General features: G+C 39.8%; 1 protein-coding gene across 1 annotated transcript; it reads right to left on the minus strand.

The window, feature by feature from the left end:
* Window positions 1-3,521: 3,521 nt before the first annotated feature.
* Window positions 3,522-21,128, minus strand: LOC145443041 (uncharacterized). Its single transcript, XM_080321023.1, has 8 exons — window positions 20,823-21,128; window positions 18,873-19,063; window positions 17,784-18,003; window positions 12,061-12,220; window positions 9,689-9,850; window positions 9,537-9,625; window positions 9,152-9,293; window positions 3,522-8,627 (listed from the first exon to the last, which is right to left on the minus strand). Exons 1-8 carry the CDS (start codon window positions 20,943-20,945, stop codon window positions 8,398-8,400), a joined length of 1,317 nt encoding a protein of 438 aa, XP_080177149.1. The 5' UTR covers window positions 20,946-21,128; the 3' UTR covers window positions 3,522-8,397.
* Window positions 21,129-24,554: the final 3,426 nt, after the last annotated feature.

A 24,554-nucleotide genomic window follows, 5' to 3' on the forward strand; every position in this document is an offset into this window, starting at 1 on the left:
ACGTTGCAGATACACAAATGCAGCTGGGATCAGAACATTCGAATTGCGCAAGGTGGTGAACTGGTGATTCTTCTACATCACGAAGTTGCTGCTTTAAGTTCAGACTCTATGCGAGAACCGCGACGTTGGCATTGAAGTATTGAAGACATTCTCGGGTTCGTCTGAAGACGTTGGCACTGAAGTTTTGATGATGTTGTTGGATTTATCTTGAGACTTGACATTGTAGTTTTGTTGATGTTGTTGGATTCGTCTCAAGACGTTGGCATTGAAGTTTTGATGATATTGTTGGATTTATCTTGAGACTTGACATTGAAGTTTTGTTCATATTGTGGAGTTCGTCTCAAGAAGTTGGCATTGAAGTTTTGATGATATTGTTGGATATATCTTGAGACTGGACATTGCCGTTTTGTTCATATTGTGGGGTTCGTCTCAGGACGTTGGCATTGAAGTTTTGATGATATTGTTCGATATATCTTGAGACTTGACATTGAAGTTTTGTTCATATTGTGGGGTTCGTCTCAAGACGTTGGCATTGAAGTTTTGATGATATTGTTGGATATATCTTGAGACTTGACATTGAAGTTTTGTTCATATTGTGGGGTTCGTCTCAAGACGTTGGCATTGAAGTTTTGATGATATTGCTGGATATATCTTGAGACTTGACATTGCCGTTTTGTTCATATTGTGGGGCTCGTCTCAAGACGTTGGCATTGAAGTTTTGATGATATTGTTGGATATATCTTGAGACTTGACATTGCCGTTTTGTTCATATTGTGGGGTTCGTCTCAAGACGTTGGCATTGAATTGATGGTATTGTTAGGCCCTTTTCATACCGGATTTACGAAACTCTTTCGGGAACAAGTTCGGAAACAAGCGATGTTCACATAGAGAAAAAATACCGAAAGAGTTCCGGAAAAAGGTCGCGTTCATACCTATTTAGAGTTACCGCGAACTTATGTTCATACAGGTCGTTTTTTCGGTAAATTCGCGGGAAATTATGGCCAGTATGAACGCGATTCTCCGTAAGTGTTGATAGTTACGAAACCATGTCTGTGGGGTGTTCCAGTTGTAATATGTTCCAGTTGTAATCGTAATGTTCATATTGTGGGGTTCGTCTCAAGACGTTGGCATTGAAGTTTTGATGATATTGTTAAATATATATTGAGACTTGACATTGAAGTTTTGTTCATATTGTGGGGTTCGTCTCAAGACGTTGACATTGAGTTTTTAAAAACATTGTGGTGGTGGTCTCATGACCATTATTTATGGGTGTGTGTAACATATCTCTTGTACATATTCCTGCGTTTTGTTTTACTTGTGTTTTCCCTGCTGCGTCTTGATGTCTTGTCGCTTGTGAGTGATCCTGTGTCACCTCTGGATCTCTCAAACTATAGATAACTAACCTACGGATGGATACGCAACACCCATCGTCACGCTTGCTTGCCGGAAGGGAATTACTGCTCAGCAATCTGAACGCAACATAATTGCTAATCCCATAGCTGACGACCTGCCTCCTTAAATTCAATAAAGTTGATCTTATTTGAAAGCTACTGTCGCACTGATTACGAGAAGCTATTCAGGGCAATGGAACCTCCTTGAAATACACCTCGAAGTCTGACAATCGGCATTGTTCTAAACAATCGCAGCGACGCAGCACAATGACCATAACACTGTGCATCCAGGGAAGAACCGGAAAGTAATAGTCATCCTCTTCTGCTACAGTGTTAGATGAGCGAGGGAACGGCTACAGTTGTTTGCAACTGCGAAACCGCCTCCGATCACTATGTACATCACATAGGCACACTGATACATCGGTTTTGTTCAGATACTAAGCCATGCTACCGGTAGTGGCCAATATCTGCACACATGCACACATTTCACCTTCAACAGAGGTCATGATTAACACTTTTCAATACTTAAACGATAGTTCCTAAAGAAAGATTGCTTACGAACCTTCTGTTTACATCGTCAATAACATAACCTCGGTGAAGGACGACTGGCGACACGCTCAAATGCAGAGCTCACTGAAGTTTCCAATCATTGTATTGTATATATGTCATTGGTCAAAAGTTATATTACATCTTAGTATGCAGCCCTGCCTCACTATTCTAACGAAGCCAACTAGGGTAGGGTTGCCATCAGAGTTGGATCAATTACATTATTTCAGTTCAATTACAATTACAATTACAATTACTTTCATGCATGTTTTAATTACATTACAATTACTCCATGCTAAAATATCAAATTACAATTACTCCTTGCATGCTTCAATTACATTACAATTACAATTACAATTGCTGCTGTTCAACATGCAATTGAATGATCATAAATTCAACCGTGCTCCTTGACAACCGTAGCGTCGTAATAAACAACAATTCAAGTATTCATGTTTCATTCATGAAACGCAAACACCCGTTTATTAATAAAAAGAAAAAACGTTTTCGAACTATACCAGTATGCAGTATGTCGTTGAAAAAAGTATTATAATATATGCACGTGTTGGAATTGCGTATATAGTATATAATTGAAGAAATAATATTATTTTTATCGAGGGACGTAGGAATTAGGATGAGGAGTAAAAACAAAACCGTGCTTTGTCAGATAAGACGTTATATAATATCCAGTGGTATGGTTAGTTAGCCAGACGAAGTAACGATGCAGCATCGTGATCTGAAATCGTATTGTAGATTGCCAACCCACGGATAGATTCGCAAGATGTGAGTCACGGATGAATGCACCGACAAAAGTACAGCAGAGCCGGCTAAAAGCAGCAAACTTTGTAGTCCTAGAGCTGGCGATCCAAGCGTCCAAATTTGATGCATCTGTTCTTTATCGTAAGCTATTGATGTACTAATTCCGAAATTACAAATTAAAATCTCGTCAGGGCAATGTAACTGCTCCAAAATAGCCGTTTAGGGCCGACTGTTCTGAAAAGTGAGAGCGCCGCAGCAGCATGGCGACAACAATGACCAATTGCGCCCAGCGATTGCTCAGAACAATGCCGATTCCCTGACTTTCACGACTATTTTGGGATGGTACCATTGCCCGGAAATATACTTTTATTGCGGAATCAGTGCGACACTAGCTTTCGATTAGGACCATACATATCAAATTTCTACGCTTGGAGCGCCAGCTATGGGACTATCAATTCTGCTGCTTTTAGCCGGCTCAGCAGTTCGCTTCTCGGCGTATTCAAGTGTGAGTCAGCATAGCGGTAAAAATAAAAAAAAACTTCGCCCGCAAGGGCGCAGTCAAGGGCTTCCGCGAATCAGTGATGAGCGGATGTTGATTTTTGAGAATCCGAATCCGTCCGACAGTTTTTGTGTCTGCGGAACTATCCGTCCGACTCCGAAGAATCTCATCCAACTATCCGACTTTATCCGGGAATCTCGTACAAGAATCCGAAAAATCCTTATCGAATAATGATATCGCAGAATATCAATTGTAGAGCTGAGCTTAGATACAGTTCTGCACGAAAAGATCACAAATTGTATCTATGGAATGAACAAAAACAAACAACAAAAATTGGAATTTTAATTATAGGAACGTTAACGCGAAGAAACAACGCTACTAATTTAAAGTAAGTGTGCAAATGAAAGTGGGGTCTCGGATCAAAAGAAAATTAAAAATGACAGATTATTAGGCAATCAGGCATTTAACCAAATTACCCAATATCAAGAAGTAATAGTAGCAAGTTGTAACCATGGAATTTTACAATCTCAGATGGTCAATATTGGATGCGGATAATCCACATTTTGTCCACAAATATGCTGGAATGTGTGAAGGCCTGTTCAGTGGAAACTTGCTGATGCTTACAATACTTTTAGCAAATCAGTTCAAAGTGATGAGCACGACGCTTATAGTCGAGTCACACAAAATGTCAATAATAGCACCATCCTGAATGTCCCTCTTTAGCTGTCCAAATTTCCTCTCCAGTGACTAATAGCAGGTCAGTAGTTGTCTTGCCGACTTGTATATTGGAAGAGAAGAAACTTATCTTCAACTGTGCTGTATCCTTGGCCTTTCGGATATAATTTCTAAGGTGCATTGGGCCATTTGAAAAGTTGTGGTGTTTCACTTGAACATAGCAATTATCGCATAGAGGCAGTGACCCATAAATCAGGATGCAATCTCTCCATGCTTCACTCTTGCTGTGCTATCTCTCAAGACGTCGACTTTCCTCATTGATCCATTACTACGGAGAAACGAAACTCAAGACAGCACGAGCAGTTTGACAACATTCGAGGTCTTCGAACAATGCAAAGTTAACTGTACCGTACGCGGTACACTTCGAACAGTTCATGGAGCTCCACTCAAGAGAAATGATGCATCCCTAACGCACTGATCACCACTGCTTGGTGTTGACTTTCAAACTGTTAACATGATCTCTCGTTTTAATCATATAGGAAAGCACCATAATAACGCTAAAGCTTTTTTTTCACAATTCGTCAACTGAAATCAAATTTATATGAACAGACCATTCGTTGAAAAAAAAACTAACAGCTTTTGTTTATATGGCTCAGTGGTTCTAGATGATTGATTCCGTCAATCATATAGGAGAAAATATAGCTGCTGAAGGAAGGGAAGTGTAAGCAGGAGTTGAATAGGTTTTGGTTTCGTTGTAACTGTATATAGGAATTCTGGATTTCATAGCCTTGTTATATGTTATTAGTTAACGTTAGTAAGGTATGCATGTATCTTGAATGATTTCAAAGGGGACGATAGGCTACTGTATAGTCGAGGCATCGTTATAATAATTATCGTCATTTTATCTGTCTACCTATCTTTTTATATAACTTTCTATATAATTTTCTGACTGCAGAAAGTTACTTGTATATGTTTGTATGCATATTCTTATTTGATTGGTCGGGCTACAAGTGTGTGGGTACTGTAGCTGTTAACTCGACGTGCCAAGCTGACGCAAAGTCCAAGTCCACACTGGGAATACCTTCTCACAATCACAAAATGGAGTTAATACATTGTTGAACGTCATTGGGATATATTCCGTTATGATCATGAACTGCCGGAAGACACATGGTGGCTAAAGATTGTGCCATGGTGGCTAAAGATTGTGCCATAGCACAAGCACCGCTGTATAGTGCTGATTGAAAGGGTATCATACAACTATTGTGGTAGTATGAAAATCAGTAATGCAACAAAGTACGCAAAGAGGGATTTGTCTTATATTTATCTACAGAAGACTGCCACAACAACTACTTTGAGGATTCTGGAGATTGTATGGCCTATTGTGACATTCCTCAGCTATTCCAAAACTACATGTCAAGGTGGAAAGCAAATGCAGTTCTGCGACTGATGTTGAAACAAAACCTTCAATTTTGTGAACTTGAGAAACTGCTCTGCGAGAATACTGTACTGATGATAACTATGTCAGGAGAGCTCATGTCTGATCATACCATCTTTTATCAGTTCACATATTATATATCGTTAGACTGGCAAGTATGGTATACTTGATGTGTTTTAGCAAATAAATTATTGTCTACTCTTGAATAGTAAGAATGGTAGTGGCGATAGTTTATTTGTATTTTCTTGGACTATTGACAAACATTTCTAGACTGCTACCATTCATATCGCAAGGTGTCAGCTGTCTGTATTTGGTTAACTATTGAATCGATGACTTTTTTCTATTGGCCTGTAATCAAATCTCACATCTAGTTACCACTATCCGGAAATATCCGTATGAAAATTTACAGCTATCCGACAATATCCGGGAAAAAATCTGCGATAATATCCGAATCCTATCCGACCGCCAAAAAATTGTCTAATATCCGGTCCGAATGCTATCCGAGTCCGTCCGATGCTCATCACTGCCGCGAATGGATCCATTAAATTCCTTGTCGACATTTAAAGAGAATGCATTATAAGTCAATTATTTTATGTTGTGCTTGTCAGGTCTCAATAGCAATTTAATGTAATTGAAATTGTAATTGAGCAAAATTTTTGTCAAAATACAATTACAATTACACAAAATAAAAATGCTTCAATTACAATTAAATTACAATTACATTGAAAAATGTAATTGATTACATTCAGCTCAATTACAAATTACAATTGATCCAACTCTGGTTGCCATACGTCCGGAATTTCCCGGTCATGTCCGGAATTTCACTGTTCAAACTAGCGTCCGGGAGGAATTTCTAAAATATGCCAAATGTCTGGAATTTTGAAGACTTGTCTGTAGCTTTCAAATAAGATCCACTTTACTTAATTTGAGCGCTCGGGTCGTCATCTATGGGATTAGCAATTTCGTAGCCGTTTCATGCTATGAAGCGACAAAAATCTGCCAAACCTTGCATCACTCGACCGTGAATCACGTGTAGCGCATCTATCCGTAGGTTAGTTATCTGTAGTTTGACCGCATCCTGGAGACATCTGTACATACTTGTAGAGCAGGGGTTCTCAAAGGGTGGGCCACGGCCCACTGGTGAGCCACAGAGCTATTGGGAATATTGTAGAACTAGTGAAAATTTGGTTATACTTGTTATGTTATTCGCTCAAAAATATATTCATATTATCAAATTATACGTAGGCAGCCTTAAGTTTTCCATCCGACTCTGATGGGACGTAGTAGAGCGTATGGAGTCATAATGTACAAGTCGAAAATGGGAGGGGAAACGGTGGCTTTTATCCACCGGCTACGGCAGTTGTTCTCAACCTTTTTGTCCTCGCGGACCCCTTTTCGACTGTCACGGACCTCCGCGGACCGCCTTAAGTTTTGGTTCAAAATTAGCTCAATTATCGTGCAACCGTCAACTGTCTTGTGCAAATAGTAAATGTTGGCTAGTGATAAACAGACACAAAATGTCTTTTCTTGAAAATAAGAGCACACTATATGCAGAAATTTGGTGGACTTTTATTATTTCGAAGGTCATTTTACATCCGTATTTATTGTCGAGAAAATCTGCGTTTTCGATTTGATATGAACGAGCGCCGAAAATCCATTTCCACAAAGATATATTGTTCGCGAATGTATTATTAACGCGTACCGCTTCAGACGACAGCTTTTGGTGTGAGTTTTTAATGAACATACCACGTGGGCCCAACCTATAGTCATTTCTATATAGCATCTCATATTAAAGCTATTTAGAGGTTATATCACACGAGAAAATGGATTTCGTTGCGAGGTTTCAATTCCTTCATCGGGACATATTCGAAAAAACTATGGAATTTCGATTTCAAACGATTGTTTACTAATTTGCTGAGACTGACGACTTCAAATCCGAAACGTTTGCTTGTCTGACCACCACATCTCCAACATTTCATTTTTACACAAAACCCAACAAAACATCCGTAAACAGCATAATGTTCTCATCAGCAGGCTACTAACAATTTGACAATTAAAATGAGTTTGCACAGCCGGATATAGCAACTCAGGCGACCATTGCAATGTTGCGAGTCCTAAAGTTTTAGCTATTATGAAGCTAAACAAGCCAATGCTTTTCCTAATTAAAAAAATGAAATGTAAATTAGGTTATCAAGCATTTTACAAATTTAGAGGCTTCCTGGACCCCCTGAAAAAGCTTCAGGGACCCCAGGAGTCTGTTTGGAGTCGGTTTAAAATTTCCGGTCTTGAAATCATTGTGCACAATGTAAGATTCACATGAAATGATTGTATCATTGAATTGAATGTTCTGACATCGCAACTTCACTAGATACAGAACATACTATGTGTAGGCCTACATTGTTCAGATTGAACATTAAAATATTATTTCTCCACATCTGTGCAGTATCCCTTTCACCAAAAAATAGTTTGAAGCTGGCCCAGCCTCAATCCCCACAATAGTGGAACTAAGACCCGAATCACACAGTGAAGGTGTGGATTAGATTATTGGGTTTCGCGACGTGAGTGGAACAGCGGCCATAATAATGTACCAAAGAGTTATACGATCTACCACGACCGAAACTGCCGTACCTAAAACTCCCAATTAGAGGGGGGGCTCAAAGGGGCCCAAATTTCGTTGGTTGGTCGTTTGTTTGTTGTAGGAGATTCATTCTAGTTGAAAATATTCGTCGCGCTTCGCGCGATTTCGTGAATATGAGGGTCTACATTTGTAATGGTAAATAAGAGAAAATGCGCATATTTGGGAGAAATAGGCATATAGGCGCCAGCGATGACAACGCCTTGAACGGGACGGGACTTTAGGATAAGCGGTGGGCCACAGAACATTTTCAAACCGGAAAATGGGCCACTGGCAAAGAACGGCTGAGAACCCCTGTTGAAGAGTATCGCATATAATCGTTATTTAAAAAGAATACATGATTTTTGATGCCCTACGAGTGTCAAACACGCCGCATTTTAAATCAACGCTGAATGCTGGATAAATTGCCGAGAATATAGCCTATATCGTCTTTGTTCGGCTCTCCGATCAACGACATTATTCAGTTGCTCGTCTGTGCTTTTACGTTGGATTCGTCGACTTGAAGTATCTTGCGATCGTCGTTTTCTCGTTGAGTTGTTTGGATTGCAACGGTTGTTAAGCACGGAAACTTGAAGATCATGCTTTTGCAGGCCTGCTGCAGCCCGCCCATGTACTTGATCACTATTACCGGCATGATTAATGTATGCGAAAACGAAACGATGATAGTGGCATTGATGTTCGGTTTTGGTCCTGCAAGAATTACATAATTTTTGTTAATGTCTGTGTATCAACATGTGCAATTGTCGCGAGATTGAACTCATCGTTCGATTTGTTGGCAATTTTTATCAGTTCACTACACCACAAAATTGCGATACCATGAAAAGATAGGAATGTGTCCAAACGGCTTGGAGTAGTCTTTGGCCTATGGGATATAAAAAGGCGGCATGCACACTGAATGAAAAGTAAAAGAAGGTGATATAAATAGCAAGCGGGAAAATGAGGTGGCATGTCACGGAAGGCGACATCGAAAGGTCATATCGTGGTCCGGTAATCTTGAGGGTTTATATTATTGTTCTCTTGCTGTAGCTAGCGTATAGTCAGTCATGCTGTGGTATATAGTCTTCCATACAAAGGTTGTCGTTAGTCGTTAGATATGCCATTAATCCGTTTAGTTCGGTGCGTCACACGTATGTTGCCTAAAACTTAGCGTATAAGTCATCCTGAATTGTAGAACTTTATACAGTGGGATAGTTTTAAAAATAGAGAATACTAACCTTCTGGAGCAACCACGTCAGCGAAACAAGCCGATATGGATGGAGTCACCGACAAGATAACACTCACAGTTAGAGCGATCAGAAGCTTTACGGTGGCGTGAAATGACACACGCGTGCAACAGCTTATCGATCCACAATTAGTCTGAAAATATATATCGTTACTGTCACCGTAGCATAGGACTGGTAGGCCGACACAGGCCACTACAGCAGTATAGTTGAACCCACGGGCCACGCCCTTTTTGGTGGCTTCATTACCGTTAAGCTTTGGTAACCTATCACTGATTTAACGTATGTGGAATGAGGAAACGTTCCTGCATTATGGACGCTATATTCCTACCAAAAGCAGTAATACTAAGCACTACGACTTACTGCTACTGACTATTACCTCTGATCCAAGTCTCGATGGCGTGTCGTGTTGAGATGCAGAACACGAACGTGAATTGACCGTTGCTTCCACAGGCTCACGCGGCTCTGCTAGGGAAAAAGTAGAGTACTAAAATTATGTGTAGCTCAAGTGTACCTCTTATTTATATTCACCTGCTGAATTTCTAGGAGATGAAGTCACTTTATATTGTCTTATGACAAACACCAGAGTAATAAGCATATATATCACAGTTACAAAATAGATTGATCCCAACACAACGAAGAAACTCCTCCTCATTGGCAACCAGATACTTGAACAAACAACGGCTGGATCGTCTGGATAAACAAGGTGAGGAAGCTATGTAAATGCTTATGCGCATGCAGGTTTATTCAGGGCAAACTAAAGCCGCAATGGTCCCACGAAAACATCAAATCACAATGTAAAACTGCTGATGAAATTCCGTGAAATTTGTTATGGTATGTAATGTAGTTTATTTATCATTTCGAGAAATATACTTCATTTTGGTAACTATAAATTGCAATCTTAATCAAAGCTGGTCAGTAACGAAGTACTTCTACTTTTTGGAAGTAGTCAAGTAGTTTCCTCGGTGCTTCTACTTACCGAAGTTCATCTCATTTCCTGCTACTTGTACTTCGTCATATTTTGTGATTTACAGACCAAGTTTTCGTCATTTCCAGTTTATCGAGTAGAGGTATCATGTTCTTCCGGTGAGGGAGAGAGAGAGAGAGAAAAAAATTGAGACGGGTAAATTCTGGATATCTATTCACGGAGATGGTGCTCTCACCAAGCAAAATCGGCATATTCATTATTTGATTAGTACAAGTACAATTAAAAAGGTATTTTCAAGGATGGTGCGAAGCCCTAAAAGGTTCTGGTTCGTGCGAACATTTTTGAAAAGTTCATGTGTGAACGCGAACGTAACCCTATCACTTCACGTGACGTCATATTGCTAATTCTAACCCTGCATTTCCGTAAATACTAATGTCCATGATAACTAGAGACAACTTAGTCGATATTATGCAGCAATGCTGAAGTACATGTGACGTCTGTAAACGTCTCCCAATGTATGAACTGGAACAATCAAATGCTATAATAATTCCACAAAATTGCTTTGCCAACAATTTCGACGAGGATTCAAACTATAGACAGGGCAGATATAATCTTAAGAGTTACACATCGGTTTCTATACTTGCACCAGATATTATCTCAAAAACAAGTTATACAGTAGCCAACACGTCTATCAGACGGATTTGGTTTTTACGAGGCAGTAAGGATGTCAAATCAAGATAGACCCCGTACGCGGGATAGATTTTTTACATCATACATCGATGCATTATTTGTATCAATTTCGATAACATAAATAACTTATTGGTTGACTAAGCACAATACATTGATCTGCTACATGTAGTGTTTCGTTCTTATTATCGTGTGATCGCGGGTAAAGCTCATAGCAGAGAGTTCCTAAAGCAGTGGTTCTCAAACTTTTTAGACACTTCCCCTTTAGGATAGTGAAAACTTCCTCGCCCCCTTATCGTCATATCACAAAATGCAGACAGAATGCTGGCAATCTCAACTGATAGTTTGATCGCATGGAAGGTTAGGACTGTTGATGGGAGGATTCTCAAATATGAAATTAGGACCATACACAGAGCAATAACTAAGAAGTGTACCTGAATTGCGCAGCTTCGCGCTCCCTTCTGATGATATGACAACCCCCTCCCTCCCGTTTAAGAACCACTGTTCAAAAGATTCGAAAGCTGATAATATTCCGAGAAAACTTGTGAGCAAATAATTTTACAAATTGGCAGGGTGCATGCGCGTTTTGTGCAGAATTTCTTTTCATGCCGCCAACGCCATGTGGACAGTATGGTCCGAAGTTGAAATGCAAAGAATTTCAACCGGAAACGTAATAATCACTTTGAAAATTGTATTACCTGAAAAGGTTCACAGTGCAGAATCCACCAATGTCCGTTTTTGAACGCGAACCTTCAAATTCCAGAGGTCCACACACAGAGGGTGAACCTCACTTTCACACTATCCTAGCATTTCTCTCTTGTTTGATAAAATGCACATAAAGTCCACCTTGAAGGTGTGCTGGGTCAGGATTGCGCGTTTCACTTGGGACGAAATCCGATGGTATTTTAGAAACATGATTGGATCTGGTTTCATTTTGTCGGTTATTGAAAAGTAGCGGATCAAAATCAAAACATTATTTTAAAGATCTAATTCGTGAATATCACATTCGCTTGCTTAATGGTGCAACTTTATATTACCTCATCGTCTCGTCAATGCATTATATCATATTAAATATCAAATTGCAATACGCCTTGCTAAGGCTAAGTAATTCACTGCAGTTAACTGAAGCTTGAATATAAGCAGCCTGTTTTTCCCGGATCTCAAATTTCGAGACATAAACAAGTTCAGAACCCCCACAGACGGTATTGTAATCTGTGTTTCTCTACCATGCATGCATGGCAGGGGTATTTCTGATGAGAGGTGATTCAAGAGATGATGCATCACAAACCTGATTCACAGAATGAGATCATCCCCCTGTAACTAGGAAGGCATTTGCAGTGTTCGAGACAGTTCCACCCGAATGCTGTTGGAATTGCAATACCAATAGGAACAAGCCATGTCACTGTTATTACCAGAGCTGCCTCGCAATCCTTTGAAAGCTTCGCTGTCTGAAGTATAGATTGGCAACGATATATTAGCGTTATGATGTAGAATTCCGACGCTAAATTCGATTACTGCCCTGCTATGTGGCCTTGCGCGGGGAGGTGAAGCGCACCTTCCTCCGCCAAAACAAACAATGACTAATGTGTTGTGATGTGATTTATTTGTTTCTGTTGCGTCATAATTGCAGAGGTGGTCAAAGTAGTTAAGAAAGCTACTCAGGTAGAAGTAGAAGTAACGAAAAAAATCTACTTAAGTACGAGTATAAGTACTTCTTCCATAAGCCACCTAAAACTACTTGAAGTAGTAGTCGAATTGACTGACTTTAAATCTACTCAAGTAAGTACGTAGTTTTAAAAACAGTCTTAATTCGTTTGCATGACTACCAAAAGCTGCAAATTGAGCAATGCGGTAGGTGCTGAGAGCTTGATTCGTATTGATACATCCCAGGAGGTATCAATTTTCGACAGAATAAGCATTTGTCCGCTATGTTTACTAGAAGACCCCGTTTTAGCAAATATCATGGCATGACGCCCTACCCGATATTATAAGGCCCCAAGTTTAGGCGAAGAGCAATACGGGGAAATTGTATCGAATACGGTTTCAACACTGCGCGATTAGTATGCGTTATTAACATATATTGTGGATCGTAAAATTTACATTTAGTGTAGCTTCATTTTCGGAAAATGGAGGCATTAGTAGCTTACACTTGCTTTTATGCTTCAACATGTATGTTCTGCACTGCAGACAAAAGAACTGAAAGTAATTCGAACTCAATGCATGATGATCGGAATTGAGAGTGAAATACGAATACCACTTCTAAAATGCGTAAAATATATTTCATGTCTTTTGTCCATAAAGCTTCAAAGGTGATCTGCTAAAACAAAGTGTAACGTTAAAAAAATCCGGATTTTCCAGATTAGCAAGACACGTTATGGGCTGCTAGATTACGATATCAGAGATAATTGCTAGATTGTAAAACGACAGTTTCAAACATTATGGTGATCCATATTAACTGTGATGAAATATTTTATGTGGGCGACAATGCGGTGTGAGCGGAACAAGGCAATCCGGTACCTAAATTACATTCACTGATACTTTCGTGAAAACATATTTACCACTCCATAACTACTGTCCGCGAAGCGTAAAAAATTCCTGAGCTTCTCTTGACATTTAGGAATATAAAATGTTGATACTCCGTGAAAACATCCCCGAAATTCCTCAGGCTATCTTTCGTATTTAGGGATTAAACTATTTCTACTTGACAAACTGAAAATAGCGAAAAGTACGTAGTTAGATCACAAAATATTACGAAGTAGAAATAGAGAAAATCAGATCTATTTGAGTAAGTACCAGAAGTAGATGAAAACTACTTGAGTAATTCCAAAAAGTAGAAATACGCCGTTACTGACCGCTTCTGCATAATTGATCATCGATCTCAATTAATAATAGAGTTACGGATAGATCGAGACGTTGCGAACAAACTGAGGAACCTATGTTCGATGTATCCGCCCAGTGTATGCATAAATATCCCTATAAAACTAAACCCCATTTATTGATATAATTAAATAGCATTTGGTTAGCGATAATTTTTCACTGTGCATCTGTGCAGCATTTGTAACAGAGATTAGAGTACACAAAGTAATCTCTCATTTGATTCGACTCACAAGCGCCAAATTTACTCCAGCAATTTCTAGTTGCTTCGAATTATATGACATTGTTTCTCTTCCAGTGACAACCGTTTTACTTGGTCAAAATTCTCGGGATGGCAGCAAAAGTGAAACTTGCCGGAAGAAGGTTAATTCGGAAAATTATCCGCTGAATTCCGATGCAGGGTCTCACTTCTTATCGTTAGGTTGTGACACAATACAGTTAACAGTACTTTGTTCGTTTTACTACCAGATCAGTGATTGTGGTCAAAAATAGTCAGACGAAAATGAACTTACATAAGGCCGTTCCAGCCTTATAGTACCTTTTACTTGGATACAATCAGACATGAGGTGGTTACTTCATGTATGTAATCCATTGCGATTACGATTAATTCTTAATCACGCAATTACGATTACGATTACAGCAAAATCTGGAAGTAGTCTATTACGATTACGATTATATTGGAAAAGCGATCACCATTACATTTATTTTGCTTCTTAGAATTTATCTTTGAAGACATATTCGAAGACACTATAACGATATCGATGGGAAGGCCTCGCGAGAGAACAATTATCGTTTTTAATATGATGTCATTTGTGTGTTACGTCACAATATACCAATTGATCAACTTTATAACTGGCCATTTATCGCACCCAATGATTTGTATTCTTTTGCAGGGGCCGTAACTGAAGTTTGCGTGTCACGAAAGAAGTTTTTCTTGTAGTTCAGTATGGTACGTTTAGGCGATAACTATATAGCATACGGAAGGTCAAGAATGAATAGTATGCAACATAGTAATAATAACACGCCCGCATATGCCACCTTCGGCATGAGAGCTGATAAAAATATACTAAAGCTATTTTCATTGAGTCATGGAATATTGTCAGGCCCAAACTTCGTTTTAACTTTGAAGGCAGACTTGTACAAACTATTACTGGATTATCAAAATGTGCAACTCGAACTATATAATGATTTTTCGACTAGAACTAGAACTAGAACTAACAGCCTTTAAAACTCAGAGATTTACTAACTAAAACACACCTAACAAGATTCAAGCAACTCATTAATTTTTATTTTATCAGAATTGAATCGGCTTTTCATGTGACAATCAGTACAAGTTTGAAATCGGAGGTTTTGACCCCCACAATCCCTATAATGTCTACATTCATTTTAGTAGAGATGACTCTAAGCTAGCAACGGCTGAAAGTTCAGCACACAACATAACACCGGTCTCACGATTCACAACACGTGTTTACTCACTTTCTGAAATCCGCAACTAGCACTAAAACCGGATCTACTGAAAAATGTCTGCTTGAAGGAAGTGCTCCTCACTGCTATGACGACTTATCAGTATTATATCAATCACATTGCTCACAGATGGTCACCGACAGTAGGCTTATCACCGCACAACAATATTCATTCATTATTGGCCTACACTTCATTATGAGTAAATAAATTCGTATTTTGTGTATCGCGCTTCTCTTACAGCCGTATTTTGCGACATGCGGTTCGAACATGGAACAGGCCAATGGCCATTGCCCACCCCTGGTAAGCCTATATAACAGTGGCAACATACGGCCCGCGGGCCGGATCCGGCGCGCGACGGGTATATGAGCAGCTCGCAGAGAGTTCCTATCCCGAAAGTGAATTCCTAATCTGTAAGTATTGAAAATTATGATGCGTCACAGAATGTATCCAAGTTTGCCAACCTGAGAAAGATAGTCATAAAATTACTTGTTCTGTTCGGGTCTACATACATTTTCGAGCATACATTTTCGACCATGGACAATGAAGATAAACAAGACAAGGCTCCATTCTAATATAAATGACATTCGCGTGCAGTCATACTAAGGGTGTGTACATTAGGGCTCTTCAAAAATGACTTTTTTTCTCAAATCGTACTGGCTACTTGATAAAATTGTTAGGCTACCTAATTTAAGCCTACACACAAAAATTGCTTCAATTCCACCCAGTAACCGCTTTGCTACAGGAGAAATAAGTTTCTATTTATTATATAAAAATTAATAATAGAAAATTTGAAAATTTTCTGTTCACCCCATGAAAGTGTTAGGCTGTCTATAGAAACGATGCTCACCCGGAGTCAGATTACACGTCAACCACATCACATACACATTCGTTCTGCGTTACAGAGATGGGTTTGGATTTGAATAAAATAGTATTTACGGTGACCGATTCTTTGTTTATTTATTATGGTTGTGCTCACTGTAAATACTATTTTATTCAAATCAAAATTTTTCGACGGCAATAACTCCGCTTCCACTGGTTGGAATTGAACCAAATTTGGTGAGCATCGTTTCTATACACAACCTAACACTTTCATGGGGTGAACAGAAAATTTTCAAATTTTTCGCTATTTATTTTTATATAATAAGTAGAAACTTTCTTCTCCTGTAGCAATGCGGCTACTGGTTGGAATTGAAGCAAATTTTGTGTGTAGGCTTAAATTAGGTAACCTAACAATTTTATCAAGTAGCCAGTACGATTTGAAAAAAAAGTCATTTTTGAAGAGCCCTAGTGTACATTCGACATGCAGCCAGAGCGCAAACAACTTGTTGACAAAGTTTATCGACCACAGATGTCTGATTGACTTTAAAAGCTATATTGAAGTACATTATGGTAATAAATTAATTAAATACTGTTTTTGGTCTCTATGCATTAAATTTGAAGTTTACATTAAACACGGTGTATTACTTGTATAGGGTAGGGTTGCCATACGTTCGTAATTTCCCGGACATGTCCGGAATTTCACTGTTCAAACTAGCGTCCGGGAGGAATTCTGAAATATGCCAAATGTCCGGAATTTCGAAGACTTGACGTGAGTTCATAATTTTTTTCGTAAATCAGCATAAAGACAATATTTTTGAGAATATTTAAGCTGATGCATGATATTTTTCTTCGCGCTGCGCGCGATTTACTATCATATTTGTTAATTTTTATATGGAGACTACCACCATCGCTAAAACTGCAATAAAATATAAATAAAAACAGCCTTCATTTACTGGAATAAGCCTAATTGTAATCTCAATTATAGGAGAACGGTATATTCTTAGAGATCGTTAAGGCCGTTTAAATGCTTTATTCAAAGGTAGTGGTTCTAAACGGTATGGGGTCGTTTGTTTTTATTCTGGGGTTCGCGAATATGTTGAACGTAATCAGCTTCTAAAATAGCCGTAAGTCTGGGCAAAGGCGCTGACTTCTTTTAGTAATTAGCTCGTCAAATTTTGATCTGGGCCACGGAACATTTTTAAATTGGAGATGGAGTCGCGACCATAAAAGGTTGGAAACCACTGGATGTGGGGTGTTGTTAAAGCTCCGCGGTGCGCACCGGTATAAGGCTGATAAACAATCTTATCGGTAGGACATGAACATGACTTAACGATGTGCAATTACGCTCCCTGTATTTTTGAACTCATCATCCTCCACCAGCACTACCGCTAATTCTGATCATGTGGGCGGAAAGTAGTATCTATTTAGCAATATATGGAACAACCAATATTATTGACAGAATTCATTCAAATAATTTAACGACCAGATGCATATAGACAAGCAACTCCCCCCTGAGAAGTTGTATCGATTACCCTATAGTGCGGGAAGAGGCTGAAAACATGTGCTTTCGGTCCCGGTTACACAACACACTGCCACATATTCCTGTACCGGATCGTGACCACCTCTGATCTATGAGCAAAGCTTTGCTAGTGTGACGTCATAACTCATTTTGAACTCCGCCAGTGAGCGCTAAAGAGTGTCCGGAATTTGGGTTACAGAAATATGGTAACCCTAGTATAGGGGGGAAATGCGCCATCAATGTATCGATTTTGCAATCCGGTCCGCCGAGTACTTCATTTTCCCGCATCTGGCCCGCCGACCGGAGAAGTTGCCCGCCCCTGCTATATAACTTACCCATTTGCGTATGGTGCGATTATACAACATTCTAACTCTGCTTTGTCCGGAAACTCGGTCATCTTCAATCACCGCGGCCACTACGAATAAGGACCTCTTTGCGGCGTATATGAGCACCACAATATTCAGCTCGATGACCAACTGAAAGGAAGCAGTGAGGCCCTTACGGAAACTCCATGATCGCATCACCCAATTATGTCGAAAGTCAGTCCGGTTGTAACTGCAAAAGATGAGCTTTCATTCAAGAGACTGAACGACTGCATTCTGACGACTGCATTTCTGGAGCTATGACGGATCGGTCTACCGTATGTAGACCTCAATCGATTCCACATTCATCTATGCATATCGCATAGCCTTATATTGTATGTCGCGTAATCAGGGCCGAAACAGTACTTCGCGAAGTTGCATGTTGGCCGAAACTTCATAAGTTTTGTTATGTCGTAAAGTGGTATGGTCGGCGCTGAACTGCATATTTCTTTTTCATAAATGATGCGCATTTTTTTCTTGGGTCGGGGCGGGCACCAATATTAAAATGTACACATTTAAATCCATTAAATCGCGCCATGTGCTAAGAAAATTTTGAACTTGCAGGGAATCTCCCACGAAATACCCTATTATTTATATCGATTTGCGACATAATGTTGGGCCTCTTCGAGCTCCCCACCCACCAAATGGGGGGTTTGGGTGCGGCAGTTACGGACCTGCTTGTAAGTGGAAAGTAAATGAATATATGAATTCCATGGGTGGGAGAGACTCATAAATACATATTCAAAAAGAAAATAGCGATCTAAAATCGAATTATCGAAATACCACATCAACTAATATTATCACCATATTATACACCCTGTTTCAATACTCGAGTGTCGTAGGGTGAATTCATATCTTCGCAAGCCAATGTAGAACAAACTGTATCTAATCTATTCATATACTCTGTATCTGTACTGCGAACTGTATTGGCATTTTACTAGACAGTTCTTGCTCGTAGATCCAATTCACTATACGCTCACCACTTGATTATCAAATATTAGAGCGTGTAGCAGGATTCATGATCTATGCCTACTATAGCTGTGCTCATTACTGAAACCTTACTTTTGCAAAACTCCGCCAGAAATGAAGCCATCATCAAAATGATAACGAGTGTGAAGTATTTCATAAAATGCAATGATGCTGAAGCTTATGACCGAGAGGAGGCAGCTCAGCAGGTAGACGTATATCCTGTTACGACGTAACGTTCGCCAGTTGCAGACAATTGTCATAACTAGCAGACTGTTCCATACTATCTGCAATCGATGATATTCAAGACATTATAGGTAGCTTATTTACGAGTCCGTCTGACTACTATGGGTGAGACGCGATAATGTGTCTATTCTTAAAACGAAGTTTGTTATGTCCTGGGAATTCCACATCCTAACAGTGTTGGGTTGACTCGAGTCACCTTTTTCGCATGACTTGACTTGACTCGAGTCACTTTGCTAAAATGACTTGACTTGACTTGATTCGGCGTATCAGAAACGTGGATTGACTCGTGACTCGAAGCAAAATTCACGAGTCAATTTCAAGTCGTTGAGTAATTGGTGTCGAGAAAAATCACTGTATCTTGCATATGTTTGAATTGTTCGCGAAACGCTTGTGCAACCCGCGAGAGCGACCAATCATTCAATGACCGTGCATTTCACTGAGCCTCGATTGTTCTCTGACAAATAAATTGACCGTAAACGAAGTGATCGAAGCTTACAGCTTACGTTGTCGTAACTCTAGTAGTAAAGTAATAGAATAGCAAAATGTCTATTTCTCCTCTCTGTTCTTACCTCAACCAAACCTCTTGTTTTATTGCAGTTAAAGTCGAATATAGTTTATATAGTCCTTAACCATTGGCGCAGGCGAATGGTATCATATCTATTTGTAAATGGGTAATGTATTGCATCTTATCAATTCGTTTCTCTATTTTGGCTGGTAACTATAAACTGAGACTATGCAATTACGTAGTTTACCATTTCGAAGTATATGTGAGCGATACAGCGCCTTCTTGCGTGTATATTAAACTCTATGTTCGTTCATCGGTTCGGAATCAATGGCCACTCAAACGGTATTTCATACAGCTAGCAAATTGCAGTGACGTAATCAGGCCTCCTACATACTTTGAAAAGGCAACTTGACTGGAAATGTGACTTGACTCGAGTCAAAATGTGCAATGACTCGAAATGACTCGTGACTCGAAGGTAGTGACTTGATCCCAAACTGCATCCTAATACATTTCTTATTTGGATTTCAGTGATCGCTCTGTGGAGCCAAGTTTATTCGATCCATTTTCACATTGCTACTGATGCGGGGGTTGCTCAAAACGTCTATCGCGAGGTCTTTTCGCTCGATTGCGAGAACCTTTCGTTAGACCGCGCATCAATACTACAAGCATAGGTTATATGAGGCGAAAGGGTGTCATTGACACTTATCTAACTGATGGACAACCCAATCTAACATGTGAAGTAATTAGTACGAGCTGCGTGTTGACCTCGTTAATTTATCAATGTATTTCAGTCAGCGAGTGCGGGACACCTGAACTAATGTACTGCATAACTTGTATGCTACCAAGGTACCCCACTCTGCTAGTACGACAAAAGTAATATGGCTCACTCAACAATAACGTCAGATCAATACATGCAAATAACCATATCCATGAGTAAGCGAGAAGGTGGCGAATTGTATTGTCGTATGCTGCTACATTTCTGTCTTGGTTTTTTTAGCTTTACAAAAGAAACAGATAACATTATCGAGGTGCTTTGACGACAGTGATGGGATATGTAAGGTTATCGAGTCAGCAATACCATTATCCCTCCTCCATGCTATCCCGAAATGCTGAGCGCATAGCAGGGAGGTCGCGTATGCCAGTTTACGTTCAAGCATTTGGTCTGACTCCGCCGGGAATTGAACCCCCGACCTACCGATCAGGAAACTGCGAGCACTGCATTATCTCGCTCAAACGAAACCAAATCAAATGTTTCTACTTTATTCAAATACTGTATCCATATAAATCCAACTTACCAGAAAAGCTGAAAACGACAGAAATAGGACAAAATAATAGCTTCTCGGATCCTCAGTCTGGCACGTGAATCCATTTGGACTTGCTGTGCTCGCGGGATTATATTCTTTGGCGGTAGTATTCATATCGCATCACTGTTTGACATCCTAAATTGTTCCTAATTATTTTGCTGTGAAGGATAGCCAGATACAGGTTAGTGCAGTGCTTTTCAGCCTGTGAATGCTACGCACTTGTCCGGATGAAAAAACGCAGTGCGAATGAAAAATGTGGTACGAATGAGTGCATATGAAATTCCGGATGAGAGCAAATTAAAATCGTAAATAATTGTTACTTTTTCTGACGTGGAATAATTCAAATAAACTTCATAGGAACTTCAAGTGGACTGGCTCCTAACTTTTTTCGTTGAAACGCATTTGTAAAAACTTGTTTGACTTGAGACACGCACCACTAATCGTAGATTTTACAATAACTTTGTAGCGCGCCGCCCGTAGTGAATAAATATTTGCCCCCTATAGCTATTACTAGGGCAAGTTTTTGTTGCAGTTAAATCCGTGGAAAGTTGCATTCATTTTTTCACAAAAGTTGCACTAAAAGACCACATTTTAGTCGGTTGACTAAAAAAAGTCAACTTTCCAGTTCCACTCCCGAAATACAGTTTTCCATCCACATTCTTCATTGGTTGACTAAAAAAAGGGTCAAATTCCCGGCTCTACTCCCGAAATACCCGTTAGAGCGTTACTTCAGTGCTGATTTACGGTATTTCAATCGAATTTGGCCGAGTATTTCACCAAAATTCTCAAAAAACAGTGACATAATCAAGCGATCTATTTACATATACTGCCAAATATTGCCAGTAAAAAGTTGGTTGCATGAAAAATCGAAAACACTTTCATGAAAAATCGAAAAAGTTGCAAAAAAGTTGCATGAAAATAATGGACAAAAGTTGCAAAATGCTGCACTATAAGATTCCTTCAAACAGCTTAAAACAGCATATTCCACATAACTTCCGAGTATCTAGGAAGCTGCCTGAAGCTGTAAAAAAAGTTGCAAAAACTTGCCCTATAGTTATTACATAATCAAAAGTCCGGTTCGAGTGCGGGTGTAGGGGCAGCCATCTAGTGCATCGGCACTTCTGAGAATGCCACAAGCGGGAAAATTCCGTAAAATTGACTTTCTGCCTTCTTTCTCTGAACAATTATCACACTTAAAGTGTATGGGGGGCAATGGGTATAATTTTGGATCGCCACGGCACCAGTACGATTTGTTTGTATGTATGTAATATTTGTTGAATTTCTTGCAACAAAATTCTTCGCATCCTAATCGCCCATTTCATCGCAAGCACCCCCTTCATGCTCGAGAACGCTCTCAGGGGGCGCTGGCGGCCACTTTGAGGACCACCGCAATAAACGGACAAATTGCGATGGCGACAATCCTGATGGGAGATCAAGAAATAACAACATGCAACAAACGGACTAATAAGAATTGGCCCACCTGAAAATCATCATTCATAATTTGATCAAGATTTTCGAAAACATTTGATCAAAGTGGGTGAGAAAGGATAAATATTTGATAGTAATACGTCACACGACTATTATTATTTAATATCATGACGAGGCACGAATAATCTTATTCCAGCTTTATCTCGAACGAATATACTTTTACCCCACATGATCACTCTAAGCTGCGCACGTGCGCAAATGCGCAGTGCTTTTACGGTCTCTGCGCACAGAAAATCCAAGTTGCGCACAGAAAATCCGAAGTGATGACCTTTTTTGTAGTCGTTACGCACTGTTTTCCAAGGGTCTGCGCAGTGAGTTGGTGAGTCTGCGCAGACCCGTCAAAAATTAGAGGGAACATTGCTCACGACCTCACGTATCGGCAACCTCGAACGCTCTGAGATATCGCGAACGACCCTTAACATTTATGAGTTACTTGCGAAATCACTTTGACAAAGTGAATCACAGTTCACAAACGCATCTTCTCTAGAGAATTCAGCTCACTTCATTTAACCTAACCGACAAGATAGCGTAATGGTGAAGCGTCCGGTGTCTTGATAGGTAGGTCATGGGTTCGATCCCCGCCCGGGTCAGACCAAAGACCTGATCAGTAACACTGGGATCCATGACTTCCCTGCTTGTCGCTCATGCATTACTGGGATAGCATGGAGGGGTGGTGCATGACTTAGAAAGCCGAAAAGGCTATATCTGCACTTCCTTGTCCAGCGTCATATCCACATCATGCACTCATGGTATGCATATGCACAGATCGTGTGTATGTGTATCATGAGTCGGTGTATATGCCGCAAAAACATCAAAGACGAAAATAGACTACGTCCTTTCCTTTCCTAACCTATTATTGGACTGCCTGAATGAATCCTTTCTGCTCTATTGTATGACGTGTCTCAGGCGGAAGTATTCGGGTTTAATTCAATATGAAAATATTATTCAATTGTATATTCTATTTCTATAGACTGAATGTGAATAGCGCTGACTCGTCATTTACAAACCCTGACATGCGAGGCGATTGTCTTTGATAATGGTTATTTTGATCAAACCTGACGCATTCACTCCCAATGTTGCATCATTATGTGCAGTCCTACTGCGATGAATAGAAAAATCTATCTTGCAACTTTTGAGCGAGAGAAAGTGACTCGAAATATATAGTTTTCATGCGTCCGGACTCTTCAAGCATACGGTTACATCTTTGGGTTGAGTACGCCATTCTCTGCTAGGGTACTCTCGATAAGAAGGCACTCTGGCCACTGATAAAAATGAAAGAAACTTCAATATCAGGTTCTCCGTATCGCTGACACGGTCCAGAAAGGCCAGATTGTGCGAACAGTAATTCTCTACTCCACCGATTTGGTGTTCTATACGTACAAGCCGTGAGGAGTCTAGAAACTGCCAGGTTTGTGTATCCCAGCCGTCGCCACCAAAGAAGTGATTAGTTATTGTCGGTTTTCTGGTGGTCGTTAAAATGCCATATCACCAAAATCCTAGTTGGTTCAGAAGTCAACGTTTCCTTGTTTGCGTCGAAGTATCAAATATGATGCTTGATCAGGTTAGCTTCCTGGCAGAATCGATTCGACGTATTTCATAAACGATATCGATGAGCTGACTTCCTCGAAAGCGCAGTCCATTGAACACCTATCACACGTATTGAAATTGATGGGAAATTGATTGTGTAATAAAAAATACAATTCGTAATAAATTGGTGAACACGGATCTAAGAAATACATTTGCTTGTGTGGCTCGGTTGCAGTTGGCCGCATGATCTGGACATACCCAACCCACCATCATTTATCTTCTAAGTTCAGTTTTGAAAATGTCTATCAAGAATTGGATTCCGATTATGTTCGGAATAACGATCAGCTCGTTTTCGTCAGGTAAGGAAAATTTATGTTCGATTTCGAATCAGATTGATTTTTCTGTTTCTAGCGAAGTTCTGCTCGAGAAGTTGCGGCGACGGCAAAAGGGTCTCAGAGGGCGATTGTGGGGTTTGTACGCAAATAGTTTTACGTTCTTAACTAACGTTTAAGTTTCATGTAGGGTGCAGAAATGATGTCGAGCTTCGAGAGTTAGGCGACTGTACAAAAACAACTAAAAATGTCATCACGTAAAACTTGATTTCAAGGGATATGAAGAAAATTTAACATGAAATCTACACAGTAAACACCGATAGCCAGTATAGGTTAACTAAAAAATGGTCGACTGCAACGGATCTTGAAGGAGCCG

The sequence above is a fragment of the Botryllus schlosseri genome, chromosome 7 (genome assembly GCF_051294905.1).
Source record: "Botryllus schlosseri isolate E-star chromosome 7, Bs_hap1, whole genome shotgun sequence".
Classification (NCBI taxonomy): domain Eukaryota; kingdom Metazoa; phylum Chordata; class Ascidiacea; order Stolidobranchia; family Styelidae; genus Botryllus; species Botryllus schlosseri.